The 23,224-nt window shown below is 45.0% G+C and overlaps 1 protein-coding gene across 5 annotated transcripts in view; it reads left to right on the forward strand.

The window, feature by feature from the left end:
- The window catches only part of LOC129815220 (ubiquitin-associated protein 2-like), a 32,737-nt gene that overhangs the window by 468 nt on the left and 9,045 nt on the right, over positions 1-23,224 (forward strand). For 3 of the 5 annotated variants that reach the window (XM_055868804.1, XM_055868802.1, XM_055868801.1), the window contains exons 2-20: positions 1,190-1,327; positions 1,521-1,598; positions 2,092-2,202; positions 7,332-7,500; positions 9,471-9,605; positions 9,699-9,765; positions 9,872-9,969; positions 10,276-10,328; positions 10,627-10,697; positions 11,160-11,307; positions 11,484-11,778; positions 12,180-12,439; positions 16,040-16,227; positions 16,546-16,819; positions 17,133-17,169; positions 17,262-17,430; positions 19,127-19,175; positions 19,278-19,869; positions 19,983-20,074. In XM_055868804.1, coding sequence (XP_055724779.1) covers positions 1,232-1,327; positions 1,521-1,598; positions 2,092-2,202; positions 7,332-7,500; positions 9,471-9,605; positions 9,699-9,765; positions 9,872-9,969; positions 10,276-10,328; positions 10,627-10,697; positions 11,160-11,307; positions 11,484-11,778; positions 12,180-12,439; positions 16,040-16,227; positions 16,546-16,819; positions 17,133-17,169; positions 17,262-17,430; positions 19,127-19,175; positions 19,278-19,869; positions 19,983-20,074 — 2,982 coding nt within the window. In that variant the 5' untranslated portion in view covers positions 1,190-1,231. Of the gene's footprint in view, positions 1-25; positions 215-1,189; positions 1,328-1,520; positions 1,599-2,091; positions 2,203-7,331; positions 7,501-9,470; positions 9,606-9,698; positions 9,766-9,871; positions 9,970-10,275; positions 10,329-10,626; positions 10,698-11,159; positions 11,308-11,483; positions 11,779-12,179; positions 12,440-16,039; positions 16,228-16,545; positions 16,820-17,132; positions 17,170-17,261; positions 17,431-19,126; positions 19,176-19,277; positions 19,870-19,982; positions 20,075-23,224 lie in introns of those variants that run through there. The other 2 variants (XM_055868805.1, XM_055868803.1) reach the window with 2 other exon arrangements.

Below are 23,224 nucleotides of genomic sequence, written 5' to 3' on the forward strand. Positions count from 1 at the left end.
TTGCAATAAATAGCCTAAATTGCATTACCAGCTAGCTAGCTAGCTACTTAGCTAACTAGGACAAAGGGGTCCCACTGTCTGTCACTGTTGTGTATTATTTGGAAGCAAGACTAGAATACACATTCGTGTATTTGAAACGCTCGCGCTTGCATTTGAGTTAACGTATCGAACGTGTGAAGACAAACGGAATTTGTTAAATGTCATATTTATATAGGTATGCATTATTTTTTAATTCTAACTTAATTATGACAAGCTATCAATAACAAGTATTCTTTGCGTTTGATGGCCGTGATTATATTGGCTAACAGTTCTATATTTTTACCGTTCGAGTGTGTTTGTCATATATTGTGTAGCTAGATTAATGATTTATGGGTAGCCAGCTACTATTAGAGGTGATGAGGCCAAATTCGATAGCTACGGTAACTTGTTTTGTTGTTGCACAACAGCAGTGAAATCTCTTGGCGAGTGTTATGATCCAATATCTCATTAGCTTTCATGATAATGAACTCGCTTTGTAAATACAAATATAGGCCCTGTCAGACTAGTTGCTAGGTACCCGAGTCCACTGCTTTCGCAAAGGCAAACTGATGTTGCTGCTCTAAATAATCATATTTTAGAGCCCGTATTTTTGGATGCATTACTGTAAGTTGCCAATGGTAGCCCCTGACCTGCAGCTGCATTGTCCGATATGAACCAAGGAGTGTAATGTGTGAAGATCTCACTATTCAATCTCCGTATTCAATTTATACAGTCTAGTTTATAAAGTATGTCTATGGATACGGTTCACGGTAGATTTATGCCAATACAGTCAGATCACTGAATGTGTTTAGACTTTGTGTTGCGCAATCCCATCCGACTTTGTTGATGTGTGGATGTCTGATACAGGTTACTCGTGTCCACAGACCAGGGAATGCATTTCAGCTCAAAAGAAACTGCAATAAAATAAAATCAGGACTATCCTAACAACCTAGGCCTAAATTTAAATAAGTGTTTGTCTTTTATCTGGCCTAAATTTAAATAAGTGTTTGTCTTTTATCTGTAATTTATTTGTATTTTTATTTAACCTTTATTTAACTGTCTACAGTGAGTAGGGAAAATACTGATTGCATTATTGGTGTGACTTTCTATCCACATTTGACCTTTGTTCCCCCCCACCCCAATTCCTCTTTCTCTCTGTTTTGTCTTCCAGATTTTTCTATTTTGTACATACATTGTTTTGTATATACTGTATATGATGACCTCGTTGGGTGGTGACAAAGCCCGGGGCACTCGGGATAAAGTGCTGCCTGCTGCCACCCACACAACTCAACCACAGAAACAGCTCCAGGTGAGGGACACACACACACACACAGTACAATTCACTTGATCATACTTAGCAGGTCTTCAGGTGTTAATGATTTTCTTCAAAACATTATTTCTCCTCCCTTCTCTTTTCCTCCTCCCCCACCTTCTTTTCCTCCACCACCTTCCTCTTTTCCTCCTCATTCATCCTTCCTCGCTCTACCTCTTCTCACCTGCAGGCGACCGCAGAGCAGATCCGGCTCGCCCAGATGATCTATGACAAGAATGATTCTGATTTTGAGGACAAAGTGAACCAGGTGAATGGGTGGGCATTGCCGAGGCCATTGTGTCAGTGCTGAATGCTGGCGTGTGTCTGTTGGGGTGTTTGTTGCCCATTAAGAGGCCTACCTTAATTCCACTTGAATCAGCAGGAATGAACACACTTGTGCTGTGCTCACCTGTTAACTTTGGAAACCATTCTATGCCTGTGAGTGTATGTTTGTGACTGCATGTACTAGAAAAGAGGGTCCGCACTAATATAATATATATATATATATTATGCAATTTTTTAATAAAATGCCCCCCCCCCCCCCCCCACCTCAATTCTAAGAGTGCAGACCTTTTCTAATACTGTCTATGCAACTAGAAGTGACACATATTTCCTTCTGTGATAGACACACACACAAGCTGTACATACTATCAACATACATCAGTATACATAGGGGTCTTGTATATTCTGTCATGTGTTGTTGTGGATTCAAATGAAGCACTCGTGTATATTTGTGTGTGCCCGTGTGTGTACGTCCATAGCTGATGGAGGTGACCGGAAAGAACCAGGACGAGTGCATGGTAGCGCTCCACGACTGCAACGAGGATGTCAACAGAGCCATCAACTTCCTCCTTGAGAGCACCTCTGACACGGTAGGGCACAGGGGACTAACGCTAATGCTACCTTTTCAATTTCCTTCAACCACTTTCCTTCCTTCTCTGGGTGATGGGCAGCTAGTCGTAGCTAGCTTAGTTTTGCACAGTCGCCTCAAAGGCTCATTTTTGTCTTCTGGCACAAAACAATGTGCTACGTTTTGATATGTTTTGTGCTCTAATGAATATGACCCTGAAGTATATGTCTCCCCCAAAACATAACAGCTCAAATCAAATTTTATTGGTCACATACACATCGTTTGCAGATGTTATTGCGAGTGTAGCGAAATGCTTATTCTTCTAGATCTGACAGTGCAGCTGTATCTAACAGGTAATATCTCACAATTCCACAACAAAACCTAATACACAATCTAGTAAAGTAATGGGATAAGAATATATAAGTATGAAATAAATGTATGAGCAGTGACAGAGCGGCTAAGATGCAAAAGATAGTAAAGAATACAGTATACACAGATGAGATATGTAAACATTCTTAAAGTGACATTATTAAAGTGACAAGACATTTATTAAAGTGGCCAGTGATATCAAGTCTGTAGGTAGGCTGCCGCCTCTCTGCTAGTGGTGGCTGTTTAACAATCTGGAGGGCAGGTAGTTTGCCCCCGGTGATGCGTTGTGCGGACTGCACCACCCCCTGGAGAGCCCTGCGGTTGAGGACGGTGCAGTTGCCGTAACAGGTGGTGATACAGCCCGACAGGATGCTCTCAATTGTGCACCTGTAAAAGTTAGTGATCGGTGACAAGCCAAATGTTTTCAGCCTCCTGAGGTCTGTGTGCGTGGACCATTTCAGTTTGTTGGTGATATGTACACAGAGGAACTTAAAACTTTCCACCTTCTCCACTGCTGTCCGGTCGATGTGTATAGGGGGGTGCTCCCTTTGCTGTTTCCTGAAGTCCACGATCATCTCTTTTGATTTGTGACATTGAGTGAGAGGTTATTTTCCTGACACCCCACTCCGAGGGCCCTCACCTCCTCCCTGTAGGATGTGTCATCGTTGTTGATAATCAAGCCTACCACTGTAGTGTCATCTGCAAACTTGATGATTGAGTTGGGGGGGTGCATGGCCACTCAGTCGTGGGTGAACAGGGATTACAGGAGGGGGCTGAGAACGCACCCTTGTGGGGCCCCAGTGTTGAGGATCAGCGGGGTGGAGATGTTGTTTCCTACCCTCACCACCTGGGGGTGGCCCATCAGGAAGTCCAGGACCCAGTTGCACAGGGTGAGGTCGAGACCCAGGGTCTCAAGCTTAATGATGAGTTTGGAGGGTACTATGGTGTTGAATGCTGAGCTGTAGTCAATGAACAGCATTCTTACATAGGTATTCGTCTTGTCCAGATGGGATAGGGCAGTGTGCAGTATGATGGCGATTGCATCGTCTGTGGACCTATTGGGGGCGGTAAGCAAATTGGAGTGGGATTAGGGTGACCGGTAGGGTGGAGGTGATATGATCCTTGACTAGTCTCTCAAAGCACTTCATGATGACAGAAGTGAGTGCAACGGGGTGATGGCCATTTAGTTCAGTTACCTTACTTTCTTGTGAACAGGAACAATGGTGGCCATCTTGAAGCATGTGGGGACAGCAGACTGGGATAGGGATTGAGTGTGTCTGTAAACACACCAGCCAGCTGGGCTGAGGATGCGGCTAGGGATGCTGTCTGGGCCGGCAGCCTTGCGAGGGTTGACATATTTAAATGTTTTACTCACTTCGGCCACGGAGAAGGAGAGCCCACATTCTTTGGTAGCGGGCTGTGTCAGGGGCACTGTATTGTCCTCAAAGTGCGCAAAGAAGTTGTTTAATTTGGCTGGAAGCAAGACGTTGATGTCTGTGACAGGGCTGGTTTTCTTTTTGTCATCCGTTATTGTCTGTAGACCCTGCCACATACGTCTTGTGTTTGAGCCGTTGAATTGCGACTCCACTTTGTCTCTATACTGATGCTTTGCTTGTTTGATTGCCTTATGGAGGGAATAACTACACTGATTGTATTCGGTCATCTTGCCATGATTAAATGCGGTTGTACATGCTTTCAGTTTTGCGCGAATGCTGCCATCAATCCACGGTTTCTGGTTTGGGAAGGTTTTAATAGTCATAGTGGGTACAATATCTCCTATACACTTCCTTATAAACTCGCTCACTGAGTCAGCGTATACGTCAATGTTATTGTCTGAGGCTACCCGGAACATATCCCAGTCCACCTGATCGAAGCAATCTTGAAGCGTGGAATCAGTCAGACAGCGTTGGATAGACCTAAGCACGGGCGCTTCCTGTTTTAGTTTCTGCCTATAGGAGGGGAGCAACAAAATGGAGTCATGGTCGGATTTGCCAAAATGAGGGCGGGGGAGGGCCTTGTATGCATTGCAGAAGGTAGAGTAGCAATGGTCGAGCGTGTTACTCGCTCGTGTACTGCAATCGATATGCTGATAGAATTTAGGTAGCCTTTTTAACAAAGCTGATTTGAGAACATCCCCGGCTACAATATATGCAGCCTCAGGATATATGGTTTCCAGTTTGCATAAAGTCCAGTGAAGTTCCTTGATGGCCGTCTTTTGTATCCGCTTGCGGGGGGAAATACACGGCTGTGGCGATAACGGAGGAGAGTTCTCTTGGGAGATAATACGGCCGGCATTTGATTGATTCTAGGTCAGGTGAACAAAAGGACTTGAGTTCTTGCATGTTGTTACAATTACACCATGAGTTGTTAATCATGAAACATACTCCACCACCCTTCTTCTTACCGGAGAGATGTTTATTCCTGTCGGTGCGATGCACTGAAAATCCCGTTGCACTGAAAATCCCATTGTTCCTGTACGGACTCCGACAGCATGTCCCAAGCTAGCCATGTTTCCATGAAACAGAGTATGTTACAATCTTGGATATCTCCTTTGGAAAGCAACTCTTGCCCTGATTTCATCGACTTTGTTAACTAGGGCCCGGACATTAGTGAGTAGTATACTCGGAAGCGGTGGGTGGTGTGCGCGCATCCGAGGCCTCACTAGAAGACCACTCCGGTACCCTCTCCTCTGGCTGCGTTGTTTTGTGTCGGCCTCTGGACTCTGTGGTCGTGAATCCTTCATGATGTCTGTCTTTGTCAGTGACGTTGTGAGACTGCAATAGGAGGGGTATACAGGGTCACAACTAGAGGTCGACCGATTATGATTTTTCAATACCGATACCGATTATTGGAGGGCCAAAAAAGTCGATACTGATTAATCAGACAATTTTTTATGACAATTATAACAATACTGAATGAACACTTATTTTAACTTAATATAATACATCAATAAAATCAATTTAGCCTCAAATAAATAATGAAACATGTTCAATTTGGTTTAAATAATGCAAAAACAAAGTGTTGAAGAAAGTAAAAGTGCAATATGTGCCATGTAAGAAAGCTAACGTTTAAGTTCCTTGCTCAGAACATGAGAACATATGAAAGCTGGTGGTTCCTTTTAACATGAGTCTTCAATATTCCCAGGTAAGAAGTTTTAGGTTGTAGTTATTATAGGAATTATAGGACTATTTCTCTCTATACCATTTGTATTTCATATACCTTTGACTATTGGATGTTCTTATAGGCACTTTAGTATTGATACCTGGGCTCGAACCAGGAACACAACGACAACAGCCACCCTCGACGCAGCGTTACCCATCGCTCCACAAAAGCCGCGGCCCTTGCAGGGCAAGGGGAACAACCACTCCAAGTCTCAGAGCGAGTGACGTTTGAAACGCTATTAGCGCACACCCCGCTAACTAGCTAGCCATTTCACATCGGTTACACCAGCCTCATCTCAGGAGTTGATAGGCTTGAAGTCAAAAACAGCAGAGCTGCTGGCAAAACGCACGAAAGCTCTGTTTGAATGAATGCTTACGAGCCTGCTGGTGCCTACCATCGCTCAGTCAGACTGCTTTATCAAATCATAGACTTAATTATAACATAATAACACACAGAAATACGAGCCTTAGGTCATTAATATGGGCGAATCCGGAAACTATCATCTCGAAAACAAGACGTTTATTCTTTCAGTGAAATACGGAACCGTTACGTATTTTATCTAACGGGTGGCATCCCTAAGTCTAAATATTCCTGTTACATTGCACAACCTTCAATGTTATGTCATAATTACGTAAAATTCTGGCAAATTAGGCGGCCCAAACTGTTGCATATACACTGACTCTGCGAGCAATGAACGCCAGAGAAGTGACACAATTTCACCTTGTTAATATTGCCTGATAACCTGGATTTCTTTTAGCTAAATATGCATGTTTAAAAAATATATACTTCTGTGTATTGATTTTAAGAAAGGCATTGATGTTTATGGTTAGGTACACATTGAAGCAACGATACGCACCGCATCGATTATATTCAACGCAGGACACGCTAGATAAACTAGTAATATCATCAACCATGTGTAGTTAACTAGTGATTATGATTGATTGATTGTTTTTTATAAGATAAGTTTAATGCTAGCTAGCAACTTACCTTGGCTTACTGCATTCGCGTAACAGGCAGGCTCCTCGTGGAGTGCAATGTAATCAGGTGGTTAGAGCGTAGACTAGTTAACTGTAAGGTTGCAAGATTGAACCTCCCGAGCTGACAAGGTAAAAATCTGTCGTTCTGCCCCTGAACGAGGCAGTTAACCCACCGTTCCTAGGCCGTCATTGAAAATAAGAATGTGTTCTTAACTGACTTGCCTAGTTAAATAAAGATTAAATAAAGGTGTAAAAAAAAAAACGGCATCCAAAAATAACGATTTCCGATTGTTATGAAAACTTGAAATCGGCCCTAATTAATCGGCCATTCCGATTTAATCGGTCGACCTGTAGTCACAACCACATGTAGTGGTATGTCGATTACATAAATACATTATCTCACATGGACTATTTTGAAGTTCATGGGAAAGGAAGAAGTTCAAGCAGTTGTAGGATCTGACCTGTAACCTTTTAATCTGTCGTTCTCTTCCCCTTCTTTCCCTTCCTCTACTCTTATCACCCCCTCTATTTCCATCCCTCCACCTCTTGCTCCCATTTCCCTATACACCCCCCCTTTCAAAGCAAGTGAGGATGTGTCAATAAGGAGAGATCAAACTTTTTTAAACTTCTCTCTCTCTCTCAGACCTCATGGGAGACAGTGGGGAAAAAGAAACCCCTAGCGAAGGACGGTCCTGCGGAGGGCAAGGAGAACCGGGAGAAGAGAGGAGGAGAGAGGGAGGTCAGCAGGGGCCGCGGGGGAAGCAACCGGAGAGGCAGAGGGGCCAGCAGTCGCAGCCGCCAGGGGGAGAGAGGTAGGGGACCACGGAGTCTCTCAAATTCTATCCATTTGTTAATAAACAAGGCATTATAACACTGCCTAATTGATCACCTAAGAGCCAGGGTGAATGATAAGTCAAAGTCTGCAGCTCTCTAGGATTTCAGTTGTTTATTACCTTTCAAACCAATATGTTTTCCCGCCAACTTTAGCATCCCACCAACCTTTTCCGCCTTTTCTTTATATCTGAATGGTGTTGCCGGTATCAAGGCCTAAACTTTTAGTTCCGCGAACCGACCTAGTCATGATTGCGGTAAAGGCCTGCCTTCGGCTTAGTATGAAATGTAGCCGTAATGTTGAGACGCGATTGGCATGCACTATGCTCTTAAGCTCTTGATGGTTGCTACTATCCTCTAAACTTTGCGAGGCATGTCACTTCACCTATTTCTTTGCATAGCCCACCACATGCACTGTTTTCTTAGCCACAACGGGATGGCTCCATAGAGAATAACTGGGAATAAATATGACAGAATTACGAAAAATATGGGGATAAAGTAGGCTAATGTCATTGAAGGCATCATCAAATTGTTGCTTCCTGAAACTCAGTCTTCCAATTATTATAATACATCTGAAGCAATAGTCTGACGTATGGTCAACTATTTGAGCACTGTTTCCTGCCGCTTTGAGACAAGCGTGGGGTCTTGATAAATCAATACATTTCAGATTTTTATTTTCACCGATTCGCTGTTTGGCTATTGGTTAGGCTACAATTAGGCTGTGGAAATGTTAGCTAAGTTGAGGTGCGTTCTGCTCATGATCATCTTGTCTAGTTGGCTCATTCATTAGCACTGATCAGAACATTTTGCCAGCATGCTATCCATCAAGTTGATAATTTTGCTCTTGACTTGCAGTCAGGTCTACTCCCAACCAACAGCCCAAAAACTACTCCCAACCAAAAGTCTTAATCAACCAATGGGATTTTGTTTAACTGACTCTCCATCTGTATATTTGGTTAATTTTCTGGCTGGGAAAATAAGTGGAGGTGGTTTAACTCATATATTTGTTTGCTTATCTATCACTGATCAGAAACATTTAGCATTCAATAATGTAGCCTAAATAAAGTTTAGACCTATTATTTTTGCTCGATTGCATGTAGATGACTCCAAAAGCCAACGGAGGTTGTGAAATGACTCGCATGCTTTTGAAAGTATAGATTGATGGTGAAGATACTCTCAATGTAAGACCCTATGCCTGCTGCCGACAAAGTGGAGTGAGGGTAGGAAAGGGATAAAACGTGGATCAAAAAAGCGGAAGTGTGGGAAAATATTATTTGTATTTTATTCTGTTACATTATATTCTTATGTGTTGACTGTGATCAGGGTAGCCTAAGTGAGTCCTCTGTTAAAATAACTGTTGATTTCATGAGCATGGCGTAGGCTGTAGGGTGCACAGACCAGTAACATAATTAAACTCAAAACATGCCTTTCTATTCTTTTGAAAATACATTTTATTAGTCTTATTATGTTTCTTAGGACCTGCCTAGAACACATTAATAATGGGTTTCTTTGTGATGGCGTATATTTAATGGATGTATTAAAATAGACGTCCACCCACATCGCTCATGCCTACTCCTATTCCTGAACTTGCCGGCATGTGCATGGGTGATATAAAAGACTTATCCCGGCAAGAATGTGGTAAAAATGGGACTGTATGATTTGGGCTCTATAAAACATTGCCAGCATTTTTTTTAAAGCCAACACACCATATAATCTGTCTGTAAAGGGTATTAGAGTCTGTGTGTTTATTTCATTGACCATACCTTGGATTAGGGAACACTGCATGGAGCATTTACTAAGAATTTATTGGCAGCCTATTTGTCACTAAGCCATTATTAGTCATTGATACACTATTTAGCAGAATTGGTTAAAAGGCAACACATCATTTTACCCAGTTACTAAGTCCTGTCCCTTCCCCTCTCTCCCTTTCTCTTTCTGTCTCTCTGAGCAGTGCGGCCAGAGGAGAATGGTGTGGAAGTGGTCCCTGTGGACAGAGGGTCAGAGCGAGGCCGCAGGGGGGGGCGAGGGGGTAGAGGTGAGTGTCATTTAGTGGCACTTTCTCATGTGTTCCAGTCAACACTCCCAGGTAACTTGTGGTATCTTAACTACACACAATTTGTTTGGTTCCATGCTTTCTATGTGTTGACCTAGTGTGTGTCTGTGTGTGTGTGTGCTACAGTCGGATCTGGAGGCAGAGGAAGGGGCAGGGTGCCAGCGGGAAGCAGGTTCTCAGCCCAGGGAATGGGGTGAGTTATGGAATACACACACCTACACACACCAACTCTTACACACACACCTGTCTGGTTCCTCGTACACTGCTTTTTCTTACACCTAGACCCCTCCTCTCCTCAGGACCTTTAACCCAGCAGACTACACTGCAGAACAGAGGACAGGGGCCACACAAGATGACTCCTGGGAGTCAGGAGCCATCAACAGCACAGACGGGACAGGTGAGGCCAGGACCATGAAACACTGGGCTTTTCAAAAAATTGTGTGCACACATCCACCAATTTCCCCAGGTGCAGAGTTGAAAAAATATCACATCATTACTGCATCGTTTTGAATGTTAGTCAGGATGTATTCATTGGTCAGGATGTGTTCATTGTTTTTAATGTTCCTTGTAGACTGGTGCTAGGGAAATGTCCCTGAACTTCAGTTCATATTCTAACGCCTCTTCATAAAGCCTCTGTTTTTCCCCCTTCATCTCTGACCTGTATTCAATAACCTCTAACCCCTCACTGGTGTTCCCCATGCAGTGGCCTGGAGGAGTACACTGGAGGACTGGGCTGCTGAGGACTGGAGCGAGGATGTGAGTCTGAGTACTGGGGAGTAGTGGTCAGGGGGTGGAGGGATCTGTGAGTCTTATGTTCACGTTTTGGAGATGTATCTTCAGATGGAACAAATACAATATACAAGTTATCATACAGCGTTAGTTGTTTGTTAAAAAGGTTTATGCTAGTTGATATGGAGCTTTCCTTGAAGTGGACAGTGTTAGATCAGCCATTTTGGATTGTAATTGAACAAAACCATAGATTTGCTTGCATCTCACAACTCTGCCTATTGCAATTTGTCACCAACTCAGTAACCCTCTCTCTGTCTTCCCTCAGCTCTCTGAGACCAAAGTGTTCACTGCCTCAAGTGCACCGGCACCCCAGAACAACATCACACCTGGGCAAAGGTAGCTCCCTGCTCAACATCCGCACAACCAACTAGGGCACATTTCAATACTGATTTTGGTATTGTGTTTGTATATATATGGGCTCCCGAGTGGACCAGCGGTCTAAGGCACTGCATCTCAGTGCTAGAGGCGTCACTACAGACCCTGGTTCGATCCCAGTCTGTATCACAACCGGCTGTGATTGGGAGTCCCATAGGGCGGCGCACAAAATATAGGACAATACTAGTGCCCAGCGGTGCACAAAACAACAGTTTTACCTCTGCCAGGTTTATTCCATGGAGTGATATGTTTGGCCCAGCTCTATACATGCACAATATCCTGGATGTATGGATCCTTCACCTGTAGACAGGGTTTTCATAGTGGCTGTGATGTATATCTCTAAAGCAGGTCCCCATTCTGACTGTGTATGTGTATAATAGAAATAGTATTGTGTTGTAATAATTGTATGTGTATCTCCTGTAGCCTGGACCATGCGTCTATGCTGCAGAAGCCAGTGGGAGGAGAAGAGGCCCCCTCTCAGAGCCTGGTCTTCACAAACTCCCACCATCACCCCGCCCGCAACGGGTCGGCTATCGGCACAGGCAGTACCAGCTACGCACATGCCGCCCTGGTGAGCCATACCCTCCCACACACTCGTTTCCTTTACAGTTTTCAGATACATATTTCCTGTACATGATCACCATATTTTTGTTGTATTATCATAGCGCCCCATTAATTCTGAAAATATGTCTTAAACAATTTGCGAGCACCCCAATCTAACTCTCTGTCTCGCTCGCTCCCTGCCAGTCGTCAGTGCTGGGGGCAGGTTTTGGGGACCTGGGTCAGTCTAAGAGGAGTCAGTCCAGTCCAGGGGCCCAGATCTTGGAGCAGCTGAAGGGCCCAGGCCTGGGTCCTCTCCCCTCCTCCCAGGCAGCCCCCCCTCCCAGCACACAGGGGACTAGCAGCACCTCTCTGGGGAGTAGACTCCCAGGGTTAGGAGTAGCACCCCCGGTCCTCCCTCCGCCTTCCACTTCCAGCTGGGACATCAAGACCCCAGAGCCTAGCACCACCACCACCACCTCACTCACCTCCCACTTCAGCCGTGAGACACACACACACTTGTTTTTCTATTCTTGTGGGGACCTAAACTTTATTTAAATTCAAAATCCTATTTTACCTAACCGCTAACCCTAATTGTAGCCCTAACCATAAACCTAACCCCTAAGTTTAAAAAAGCCTTTGTCCTAGTGGGGTACGTGGGAAGAATTTTCCTTGTTTTACTGTCCTTGTGTGGACTTTTGGGGATTTCACATCCCCACGAAGATAGAACACCCACCACACACTCAAATACTTTTTGTCAGATTTAATTAGAGATTTAACAAATTCATCTATCATTTCAAATACCTGGCATATGGGTTCAAAAAATACATGACCAAATGTCTTCATGTGGTGTTTGTGTCCATATGCCTGGCTGATCTGTGTTTGTGTGTTTTTGCCCTCCAGGGGAGTTTAGACTGCAGCCTGAGCCGTCCCTGGTGCTGAGCCATCTAGTCCAGAGACACGGCGCCCCCTCTCTGCCCCTGGCGCGCCAGTCCAGCCCCCCGCCAGCCCAATCCCCCTCCCCCAGCCAGGGACCCCCCCTGGCCGCCATCGGTGCCAAGCCTGCCCCCAGCGCAGGGCCGGACCCTCAGGGCAGCAGCTCGCTGCAGCACCGCATTCCGCAGCTAAAGGCTCAGAAACGAAGGATACCTCCCACCTCTAAGGTAAGGAACCAAAGTCAAGTCTTTCCTCGATTCCCTGTGTGAAGTCAAGGAATCAAAGACGGGGGGAATCAAGGAAAGACCTGAGATTCACCCAGTGTGCAGGTCAACCTTTGCTATTAAGGCTCTTAGCCTAGTTCTAAATCAAATCAAATTTTATTAGCCACATGGGATGATTGCACCAGGTGTAGGTAGACCTTACAATGAAATGCTTATTTACGAGCCCCTAACCAACAATGCAGTTTACAAAAAATACAAAATAAATAAAAATAAGTAATTAAAGAGCAGCAGTAAAATAACTATAGCGAGACTATATAGGGGGGGGGGGGGGGGGGGGGGGGGGGGGGGGGGGTACCGGTACAGAGTCAATGTGCGGGGGCACCGGTTAGTCGAGGTAATTGAGGTAATATGTGCATGTAGGTGGAGTTATTAAAGTGACTATGCATAGATGATGATAACAGAGTTGCAGCGGAGTACAAAAAGGGGGGAATGCAAATAGTCTGGGTAGCCATTTGATTAGTTCAGGAGTCTTATTGCTTAGGGGTAGAAGCTGTTTAGAAGCCTCTTGGACCTAGACTTGGCACTCCGGTACCGCTTGCCATGTGGTAGCAGAGAGAACAGTATATGACTAGGGTGGCTGGAGTCTTTGACAATTTTTAGGGCCTTCCTCTGACATCGCCTGTTATAGAGGTCCTGGATGGCAGGAAGCTTGGCCCCAGTGATGTACTAGGCCGTACGCAATACCCTCTGTCGTGCCTTGCCGGTCGGAGGCCGAGCAGTTGCCATACCAGGCAGTGATGCAACCAGTCAGGATGCTCTCGATGGTGCGGCTGTAGGACCTTTTGAGGATCTGAGGACCCATGCCAAATCTTTTCAGTCTCCTGAGGGGGAATAGGTTTTGTCGTGTTTGCTTCACAACTGTCTTGGTGTGCTTGGACCATGTTAGTTTGTTGGTGATGTGGACACTAAGGAACTTAAAACTCTCAAACTGTTCCACTACAGCCCCATCGATGAGAATGGGGGGTGTGCTCGGTCCTCATTTTCCTGTAGTCCACAATCATCTCCTTTCTCTTGATCACGTTGAGGGAGAGGTTTTTGCCCTGGCATCACATGGCCAGGTCTCTGACCTCCTCCCTATAGGCTGTCTCGTTGTGGTCGTTGATCAGGCCTACCACTGTTGTGTCATCGGCAAACTTAATGATGGTGTTGGAGTCGTGCCTGGCCGTGCACCCCTGAGAGGCCCCTGTGTTGAGGATCAGCGTGGCGGATGTTGTTACTTACCCTTACCACCTAGGGGTGGCCCGTCAGGAAGTCCATGATCCAGTTGCAGAGGGAGGTGTTTAGTCCCAGGGTCCTTAGCTTATTGATGAGCTTTGAGGGCACTATTGTGTTGAATGCTGAGCTGTAGTCAATGTATAGCATTCTCACATAGGTGTTCCTTTTGTCCGGGTGGGAAAGGGCATTGTGGAGTGCAATAGGTATTGCATTACCTTTGGATCTGTTAGGGCGGTATGCAAATTGGAGTGGGTCTAGGATTTCTGGGATAATGGTGTTGATGCGAGTCATGACTAGCCTTTCAAAATACTTCATGGCTACAGACGTAAGTGCTACGGGTCGGTAGTCATTTAGGCAGGTTACCTTAGTGTTCTTGGGTATAGGGACTATGGTGTTCTTCTTAAAACATGTTGGTATTACAGACTCAGACAGGGAGAGGTTGAAAATGTCAGTGAAGACACTTGCTAGTTGGTCAGCGCATGCTCGCAGTACATGTCCTGATAATACTTCTGGCCCTGCGGCCTTGTGAATGTTGACCTGTCTAAAGGTCTTACTCACATCGGCTGCGGAGAGCGTGATCACACAGTCTTCCAGTACAGCTGGTGCTACCATGCATGTTTCAGTGTTATTTGCCCTGAAGCGAGCATAGAAGTAGTTTAGCTCATCTGGTAGGCTCGTGTCACTGGGCAGCTCTCGGCTGTGCTTCCCTTTGTAGTCTGTAATAGTTTGCAAGCCCTGCCACATCCGATGAGCGTCAGAGCCGGTGTAGTATGATTCAATATTATTCTTGTATTGACGCTTTGGCTGTTTGATGGTTCATCGGAGGGCATAGCGGGATTTCTTATAAGCTTCCGGGTTAGAGTCCCGCTCCTTGAAAGCGACAGCTCTAGCCTTTAGCTCAGTGCGGAATATTCCTGTACTCCATGGCTTCTGGTTGGGGTATGTACGTACGGTCACTGTGGGGACGACGTCATCGATGCACTTATTGATGAAGCCAATGACTGATGTGGTGTACTCAATCCCATCGGAGGAATCCCGGAACATATTCCAGTCTGTGCTAGCAAAACAGTCCTGTAGCTTAGCATCTGCTTCATCTGACCATTTTTTTATTGATTTAGTCACTGGTGCTTCCTGCTTTAATTTTTGCTTGTAAGCAGGAGTCAGGAGGATAGAATTAAAGTCAGATTTGCCAAATGGAGGGCGAGGGAGAGCTTTGTGTATGGAGTATAGGTGGTCCAGATGTTGTTGTTTTTTCAGCATTTAACATGCTGATAGTTTCCCTGCATTAAAGTCCCAGCCACTAGGAGCACCACCTCTTGGTGAGCGTTTTCCTGTTTGCTTATGGCGGAATACAGCTCATTTAGTGCGGTCTTAGTGCCAGCATCAGTCTGTGGTGGAATGTAGACAGCTATGAAAAATACAGATAAACTCTCTAGGTAGATAGTGTGGTCTACAGCTTATCATAAGATACTCTAGCTCATGTGAGCAAGACTTCCTTAGATATTGTGTACCAGCTGTTATTTACACAAATACATAGTCTGCCGCCCCTTGTCTTACCAGACGCCGCTGTTCTATCCTGCTGGTGCAGTGTATTACCAGCCAGCTGTATGTTGATAACGTCGTCGTTCAGCCACGACTCCGTGAAGCGTAAGATATTAGTTTTGAATGTCCCGCTGGTAGTTTAATCTTCCGCGTAGGTCATTGATTTTATTTTCCAAAGATTGCACGTTTGCTAGCAGAATGGAAGGAGGTGGGGGTTTATTCAATCGCATACGAATTCTCAGAAGGCAACCCGCCCTCCGGCCCCTTTTTCTCCGCCTTCTCTTCACGCAAATGACGGGGATCTGGGCCTGTTCCCGGGAAAGCAGTATATCATTCGCATCAGGCTCGTCTCTCGTTAAAGGAAAAAAAGGATTCTGCCAGTCCGTGGTGAGTAATCTCAGTCCTGATGTCTAGAAGTTATTTTCGGTCATAAGAGACGGTAGCAGCAACATTATGTACAAAATAAGTTACATACAATGCCAACAAACAAACAAAAAAACACAATTGGATAGGAACACGTAAAACGTCAGCCTTCTTCTCCGGCGCCATCTAACACACCTGATTGATCTAATCAATGTCTTGATGCTTAATTGATCAATGCCTAGCATTGTAGAGCACTGCTCTAAACCAAGAAGCTAAGGGCGTTTGAGGGTATTGGGGTCAAGATAAGCAAATCTTTGCAGATCCTTACACAGGCTGATCTTCTCAGATACAAGGATTGTAAATGATAATGTTACCGACAGTATGCCCACTCTGCGTGAGAGCTTTCCCTCCCCTCCTGTCTAGATCCCATCGTCGGCGGTGGAAATGCCCGGCTCTGCCGACATCCCCGGTCTCAACGTTCAGTTCGGAGCGCTGGACTTTGGCTCGGAGGCGGCCCTGCCGGACTTTGGCCCCGTGGAGACATGTGTCAGCGTGGCCTCCAGGGCCCCCGCCCCACAGAGCCAGACCAACCTCTACTCCAAACCCCTCAGGTGGGTCACAATTTTTACCACAGGTGTATTTAGTTAGGTTAAATGTTGCAGATAGAAAGTAACGAGTTTACGTGATTCTCCTTTGTGCCTGATCGTAGATTGTCTATCTGTTCTGCACAACATTTCTATGTTATTCTATGCCTAGCTATATGTATTCTGTTATGTTGCACTCTCCTGAACAGATCACAGGGGTGGCCAACAGACTGAAGACCATGCAACCACACCCCTTGGACTAGAAGTCTATTTGAATACTTTATACTATGAACTTGTACTTATGGCATGTTTATAACTAAAACCTTCTTCTCTGTTTGTCACCAGTGAATCTATGGGCACCCCTCTCTCCATTCCCCTCCCTCTGTCCTCCTCTGAGCCCATCTACCACTCCCCGTCGGTGGCCATGCCCAGCCTCGCCCCCTCCGCTATGGGTATGGTCAGCTCCTCCACTCCCTCCTCCTCCATTTCCTCCTCAGTGCCCTCCTCCTCCTCCACTTCTCCCTTCGTCTCACTGGGAAGCGGTTATGACTGTGGGCCTGTGGCCCCTCACTCACGCCTGGCCTTCTCCCAGAGCAAAGAGGCCTCCGGACCAATCATGGTGAGTCAATGTTTAGGTTATCTATCTAACATTGAAGGCCACCGGAGTCAAAGTCGTTCGGCACCAAACGGACTGAAACATGGAGGAACGACCTGAACTTGTCCAATAAGAAGCGTTTGTTTTTATTTTCCGTTGCGAAACGTTTTGCTACGGTGTGCACTAATGAACAAGACCCTCCCACACAGTGTCATGGCTTGTGTAATTGTGAGACGCACCAGTTGTTGTATGATAAAATAATTTCCCACTGTCGGATAATAAAGATAAGTTGACTTGAGTGAAGAATACAAACTTGGTCGTTTGCTCGTCTCAACAGAACGGTCTGAACGGTGTGAGGACGTCTGCGATGGACAGTAAGTAACACATTTCATTAAATCAATCATTCAATGCTGCTACTTTTGTAGTTAAATTATGTGATTGTTTCTCCCTCTCTCTTTCTTCCCAGCTTCATCAGCCTCCTCCACGCCAAAGCCAGAGTCTCCCTCTCCGAGCATCAGTACCAGCAGTGCTCCTGCCCCCTCTGCCCTCATGCCCTCCTCCATACCCCCCCACAGCTCAGCACTTCCCAGTCTGCCACACGACATGCCCTCTGCCAGCTTGGCAACACTGAGCAGGTAACACACACGCCTACTCACTTTTCCCTTGACGTCTTTGGAAGTGTGCTTGTATTGACGTGAGTGAGAGGCAATTTATGCATACAGAATTCAAGTTTGCCACTATAGGCTACAAATGCAGTTACCTTCTAGTATCTATTGAGATGAATATACTTGATTGTGAATATATCTAAATCAAGAGCAGAAGGCAAGTGATGTATATATAAATTAATTAATGTCCTTTATACAATGCATTCGGAAAGTATTCAGACCCCTTCCCTTTTTCCACATTTTGTTACGTTACAGCCTTATTCCAAAATTGATTAAATAGTTTTTGTCTTTCTTATCAATCTACACACATTACCCCATAATGACAAAGAAAAAACAGGCTTTTAGACATTTTTGCAAATGTATAAAAAATGTGAAATTGATATCACATTTACATAAGTATTCAGACCCTTTACAGAGTACTTTGTTGAAGCACCTTTGGCAGCGATTACAGCATCGAGTCTTCTTGGATATGACGCTAGAAGCTTGGCACAACTGTATTTGGGGAGATTCTCCCAATCTTCTCTGCAGATCCTCTCAAGCTCTGTCAGGTTGGAAGGGGAATGTGGCTGCACAGCTATTTTCAGGTCTCTGTTTGATCGGGTTCAAGTCCGGGCTCTGGCTGGGCCACTCAAGAACATTCAGAGACTTGTTCCGAAGCCACTCCTGCGTTGTCTTGGCTGTGTGCTTAGGGTCGTTGTCCTGTTGGAAGGTGAACCTTCACCCCAGTCTGAGGTCCTGAGCAATCTGGAGCAGGTTTTCATCAAGGATCTCTCTGTACTTTGCTCCATTCATCTTTGCCTTGATCCTGATTAGTCTCCCAGTCCCTGCTGCTGTAAAACATCCCCACAGCATGATGCTGCCACCACCATGCTTCACCATATGGATGGTGCCAGGTTTCTTCCGGATGTGACGCTTGGTATTCAGGCCAAGGAGTTGCATCTTTGTTTCATCAGACCAGAGGATTTTGTTTCTCATGGTCTGAGTCCTTCAGGTGCCTTTTGGAAAACTCCATGCGGGCAGTCATGTTCCTTTTACTGAGGAGTGGCTTCCATCTGGCCACTCTACCATAAATGCCTGATTTGTGGAGTGCTGCAGAGATGGTTGTCCTTCTGGAAAGTTCTCCCATCTACACAGAAGACCTCTGGAGCTCTGTCAGAAATTTCCCTGACCAAGGCTCTTCTCCCTCGATTGCTCAGTTTGGCCGTGTGTCCAGCTCTATGAAGATTCTTGATGGTTCCAAACTTCTTCCATTTAAGAATGATAGAGGCAACTGTGTTCTTGGGGACCTTCAATGCTGCAGACATTTTTTGGTACCCTTCCCCAGATTTGTGCCTCAACACAATTTTGTCTCGGAGCTGTGCCTCCACACAATCTTGTCTCGGAGCTCTACAGACAATTCCTTTGACCTCATGGCTTGGCTTTTGCTCTGACATGCACTGTCAACTGTGGGACTTTTTATATAGACAGGCGTGTGCATTTCCAAATCATAAATTCTGTTTTTTATTTATAATCAATTTGCAAGAATTTCTAAAAACCTGTTTTCGCTTCGTCATTATGAAGTATTGTGTTTAGATTGTGGGGGGGAAATCATTTAATCAATTTTAGAATAAGGCTGTAACGTAACAAAATGTGGAAAAATTTAAGGGGTCTTCTCTCTACATTGTAGTCATGGCAGCAGTAGTCATTCCTCAGTGCTCGGCTCCAGCTCTCTCACTGTGAGTATGGCTTAACACACACTCACACGCACATTTATTTTAGAGAGGTCTATACAGAGTACAACCTCCTCCTTAACTCTCTCTCTATCCCTCTCTTTGTAGTACACCAGTGTGGACAGTAGTGTGAGCTCTCTGGCACCCTCGTCTGGCTCCTACTCAACTGGCCAGGCCCCGGCCCAGTCTCTGCACCAGGCCCAGTCTCTGCACCAGGCCCAGTCTCTGCACCAGGCCCAGGCCCAGTCTCTGCACCAGGCCCAGTCGCTGCACCAGGCCCAGGCTCAGTCGCTGCACCAGGCCCAGGCTCAGTCGCTGCACCAGGCCCAGGCTCAGTCGCTGCACCAGGCCCAGGCTCAGTCGCTGCACCAGGCCCAGGCTCAGTCGCTGCACCAGGCCCAGGCTCAGTCGCTGCACCAGGCCCAGGCTCAGTCGCTGCACCAGGCCCAGGCTCAGTCGCTGCACCAGGCCCAGGCTCAGTCGCTGCACCAGGCCCCGGCCCAGTCGCTGCACCAGGTCAACAGCAGCATGGCTCACATCATGGGCACCATGAGCCACATGAACAGTATGGTCAGTAGCATGGGTGGCACCAGCGGGCTACACGCCAGCCAAGCACTGGGGCTCAGCGCCAATGGAACCACAGCCCAATCAAACCTCTCCTCGGCCCCCAGGACCGCACCGCTGCTCTCCTCCTCAACTGGTACTCACAAATATATTTGTGTACACACACACACACACAATTAGCCAGAAACATGAAGCATACAAGTGAAACTGTAGTTGTCTAGAAGCCGTGTGTGTCCTTGTATTATCCAGGTAAAGCTCATCCTAACCTGTCCCAGGGAGGGCCCCCACTACTGCCCAACCAGTACATCATGGGCCCAGGAGGCCTGCTGCCAGCCTACCCGGTAATGAGTGAGTGTGTGTGTGTGCATTAGTGTTGCACGGTATACCGCAACTTCGGTACTTTTTCAATACTACAACATAAAAAACAGTTTGGAACTAGATTATTTTAACTTTCGGTACCTCTGTCAAATGTGTCCCACGTCATATACGGATTGAGAGGATCATGTCTGTCTAGTCATTTTTCTGAATCGTCTTAAGGGGGCAGAAGTGAACTAGCCAGGCTTCTTGCGAATGTGCCACTTTTGAAAAGCAAGCGACAGCATGCCTTCTAATGAAAACATACCTCCACGTCCCACAACTTCACAGAACTGGCTCCAGAATGAAATGGAAATGCTTACAGAGCATATGATGGCCAGCCCACCAAAGCAAGTATGCAAAAGGTGTTGAAAAGCAGTGCAGTGCAAGGGAGGTTTATTTGCAAAAGAACAAACTATTTTACACATGACATTTGCATTGTAACGCTATTCTACTAGCAACTCAATTCAAATTATTTTTGAGTGACAATGACATGAACAAATATTCAGCATGACATTCATGTGAGCATTATAATCTGATTACAACCCAAAAGTAATGTAAAATGCACTCATAACTTAGCTATGACGGCAATATATTTAGGCTACTTAGCTTTGCCTGGGCTTGCTAGCAGTAGCCACTAGCCAGCCAGCAGCCCTGGGCGGACCATTGCCCCTGGGAGTTGAAATGCACTCTGGGAGTTGTAGTATGCTGTGTAAAATCCATTGTATTTCAATGGTGTGTTGACTATTGCAGTATAGAAGCTAAAGAAATTAGCTTCAAAGTGTTTTTATGTCATTGTGGAACTAAACTATTACAATCAGTTATTTAGCTATAATGAATCATAGGTCTAATGAATGTAATTTGATCCAATATAATGTTCATATATGAGCAAATTAATGCTGATATGTATTAGGGCTATCCCCGACATAGAAAATTCTTGGTCGACTGAAAGTCATCTGTTCTTTTGACCTATCGATTGGTCAAAATGTTTAACCGTGTAGCCTGTTTTTCTATATATAGACACACCCTATGTGTTTTAATAAAATCAACTATATTTGCATTGAGCTTGTCTGATGCTTTAAGCTCACTGTTTGATGAAATGAGACAAAATGACTCAAGATAACCAGAATAAAAAAACTTTAACCTGTCCCGACCATCCTCCTCCCACTCCTACTGGCTTTCCCAAATTCTGCCAGTACTCTTCCTGAAGTTGCCGGTAATAAGCTACACGGAGTCGGTGAACTTTCTCATGTGGAATGCCAGTTTATCTTACCATTTCTACCGATCTGCGTGCCAGTTATGGTTTTCATATGCACATTTTCATGGAACAGTTTAATTTATATCTTTGTATCTGTCATTAACGTGGTTGATCAAAATTCTATCTAAATGAAAATGATACAAACCAAGAAGTAACTTCTACTGCCATTGCCAACTATATAAAAATAGCCTATCAAGACAAAAAATTCAAACATTGCAGCCTGCAGGTTGAGAATATTCAGATAAAAATAAATATTCAATGAATTATATTGGCTACGCATGGCCTGTCTGCAACGAACTTGAAATATGGTATCAACTATTAACTTGGGTCCGGTCTGAAGCTCCTTGCAGCATTGTATAAAATATTCTGGGCCCGCAGTGAGCTTGGTTGAGCAGACAGCTGTAGGCTATTTGTTTTTCCACTGGATCAGAACATAACATTTTTGTTGTTAACAAAAGTGATAGAGCTGGAAAGATTTTTTATATATATTGAGTAATTATTGTCATTCTCAATGGATGTGAAAACAGACTTTGTTTGCTTGCTGTTTGAGGTGAAGAAAACATTACTTTGAAAAGCTTCACAGCTCATTAGTGGTGGTGCGTTAAGCCAATCAAAAATACTATCAGATCTCCAAAGGTTTATATGGTACATATGCGCTCAGGCCAGGTGGCCTATAGGCCTACTTCTGTGTAATCAGGTGCGCATCCTTACTCAACATTGACAGGAGCGCTCCAAACAAAAGACAATGATTAAATTGACAAAACTCGTTTCTCACAAGTGTGGCATAGGTTGTTCGCTATGCGAACAATGTGTCCACTCTGACAATGAGAACAGTAAATAAAAATTATAATATATTGAATGCATTAACAGCCATTACCGTAACCAAACAAACATTGTAGATTAGAAATGATAGAAATGAATGGTAAATGTACTACTGGTGATATATGTAATGGGGAATTGATAGACACTAACAATCAAACAATTCACACAATGAAGTTATGAAAACATGAATGTGCACAAATTGGCCGGAGAGAGCGCATTCTGGAAAGAGACGTGCGTTGTGCAGCAACACTGCCCTTAGACTGTGCCATCCACGCAATGGATTAATCTCGGCCTCTGCATTCGCATTAGTTCACTGAGATGGGTGCAAATAAGACAGGTGTCTCGTGTGCCATAAAAAATATATATAAACAGTGCATTCGTGAGGTATTCAGACCCTTCCCTTTTTCCACATTTTGTTACATTAAATTAAATGATTTCCTCATCAATCTACACACAATACCCCATAATGAAAAAGAGAGGACAGGTTTTTAGAAATTCTTGCACATGTATTAAAAATAAACAACAGAAACCTTATTTACAAAAGTATTCAGACCCTTTTCTATGAGACTCGAAATTGAGCTCCGGTGCATTCTGATCATTGATCATCCTTGATGTTTCTACAACTTCATTGGAGTCCACCCGTGGTAAATTAAATTGCTTGGACATGATTTGGAAAGGCACACACCTTTCTTTATAAGGTCCCACAGTTGATAGTGTGTGTCAGAGCAAAAAAAAATGTCCGTAGAGCTCCGAGACAGGATTGTGTTGAGGCACTGGGGAAGGGTGCCATTTGAAGGTCCCCAAGAACACAGTGGCCTCCATCATTCTTAACTGGAAGAAGTTGGGAACCACCAAGACTCTTCCTAGATCTGGCCAAACTGAGCAATCGGGGGAGAAGAGCCTTGGTCAGGGAGGTGACCAAGAACCCGATGGTCACTCTGACAGGGCTCCAGAGTTCCTTTGTGGAGATGGGAGAACCTTCCAGAATGACAACCATCTCTGCAGCACTCACAAATCAGACCTTTATGGTAGAGTGGCCAGACTGAAGCCACTCCTC

The sequence above is a fragment of the Salvelinus fontinalis genome, chromosome 18 (genome assembly GCF_029448725.1).
Source record: "Salvelinus fontinalis isolate EN_2023a chromosome 18, ASM2944872v1, whole genome shotgun sequence".
In the NCBI taxonomy this organism is placed as follows: domain Eukaryota; kingdom Metazoa; phylum Chordata; class Actinopteri; order Salmoniformes; family Salmonidae; genus Salvelinus; species Salvelinus fontinalis.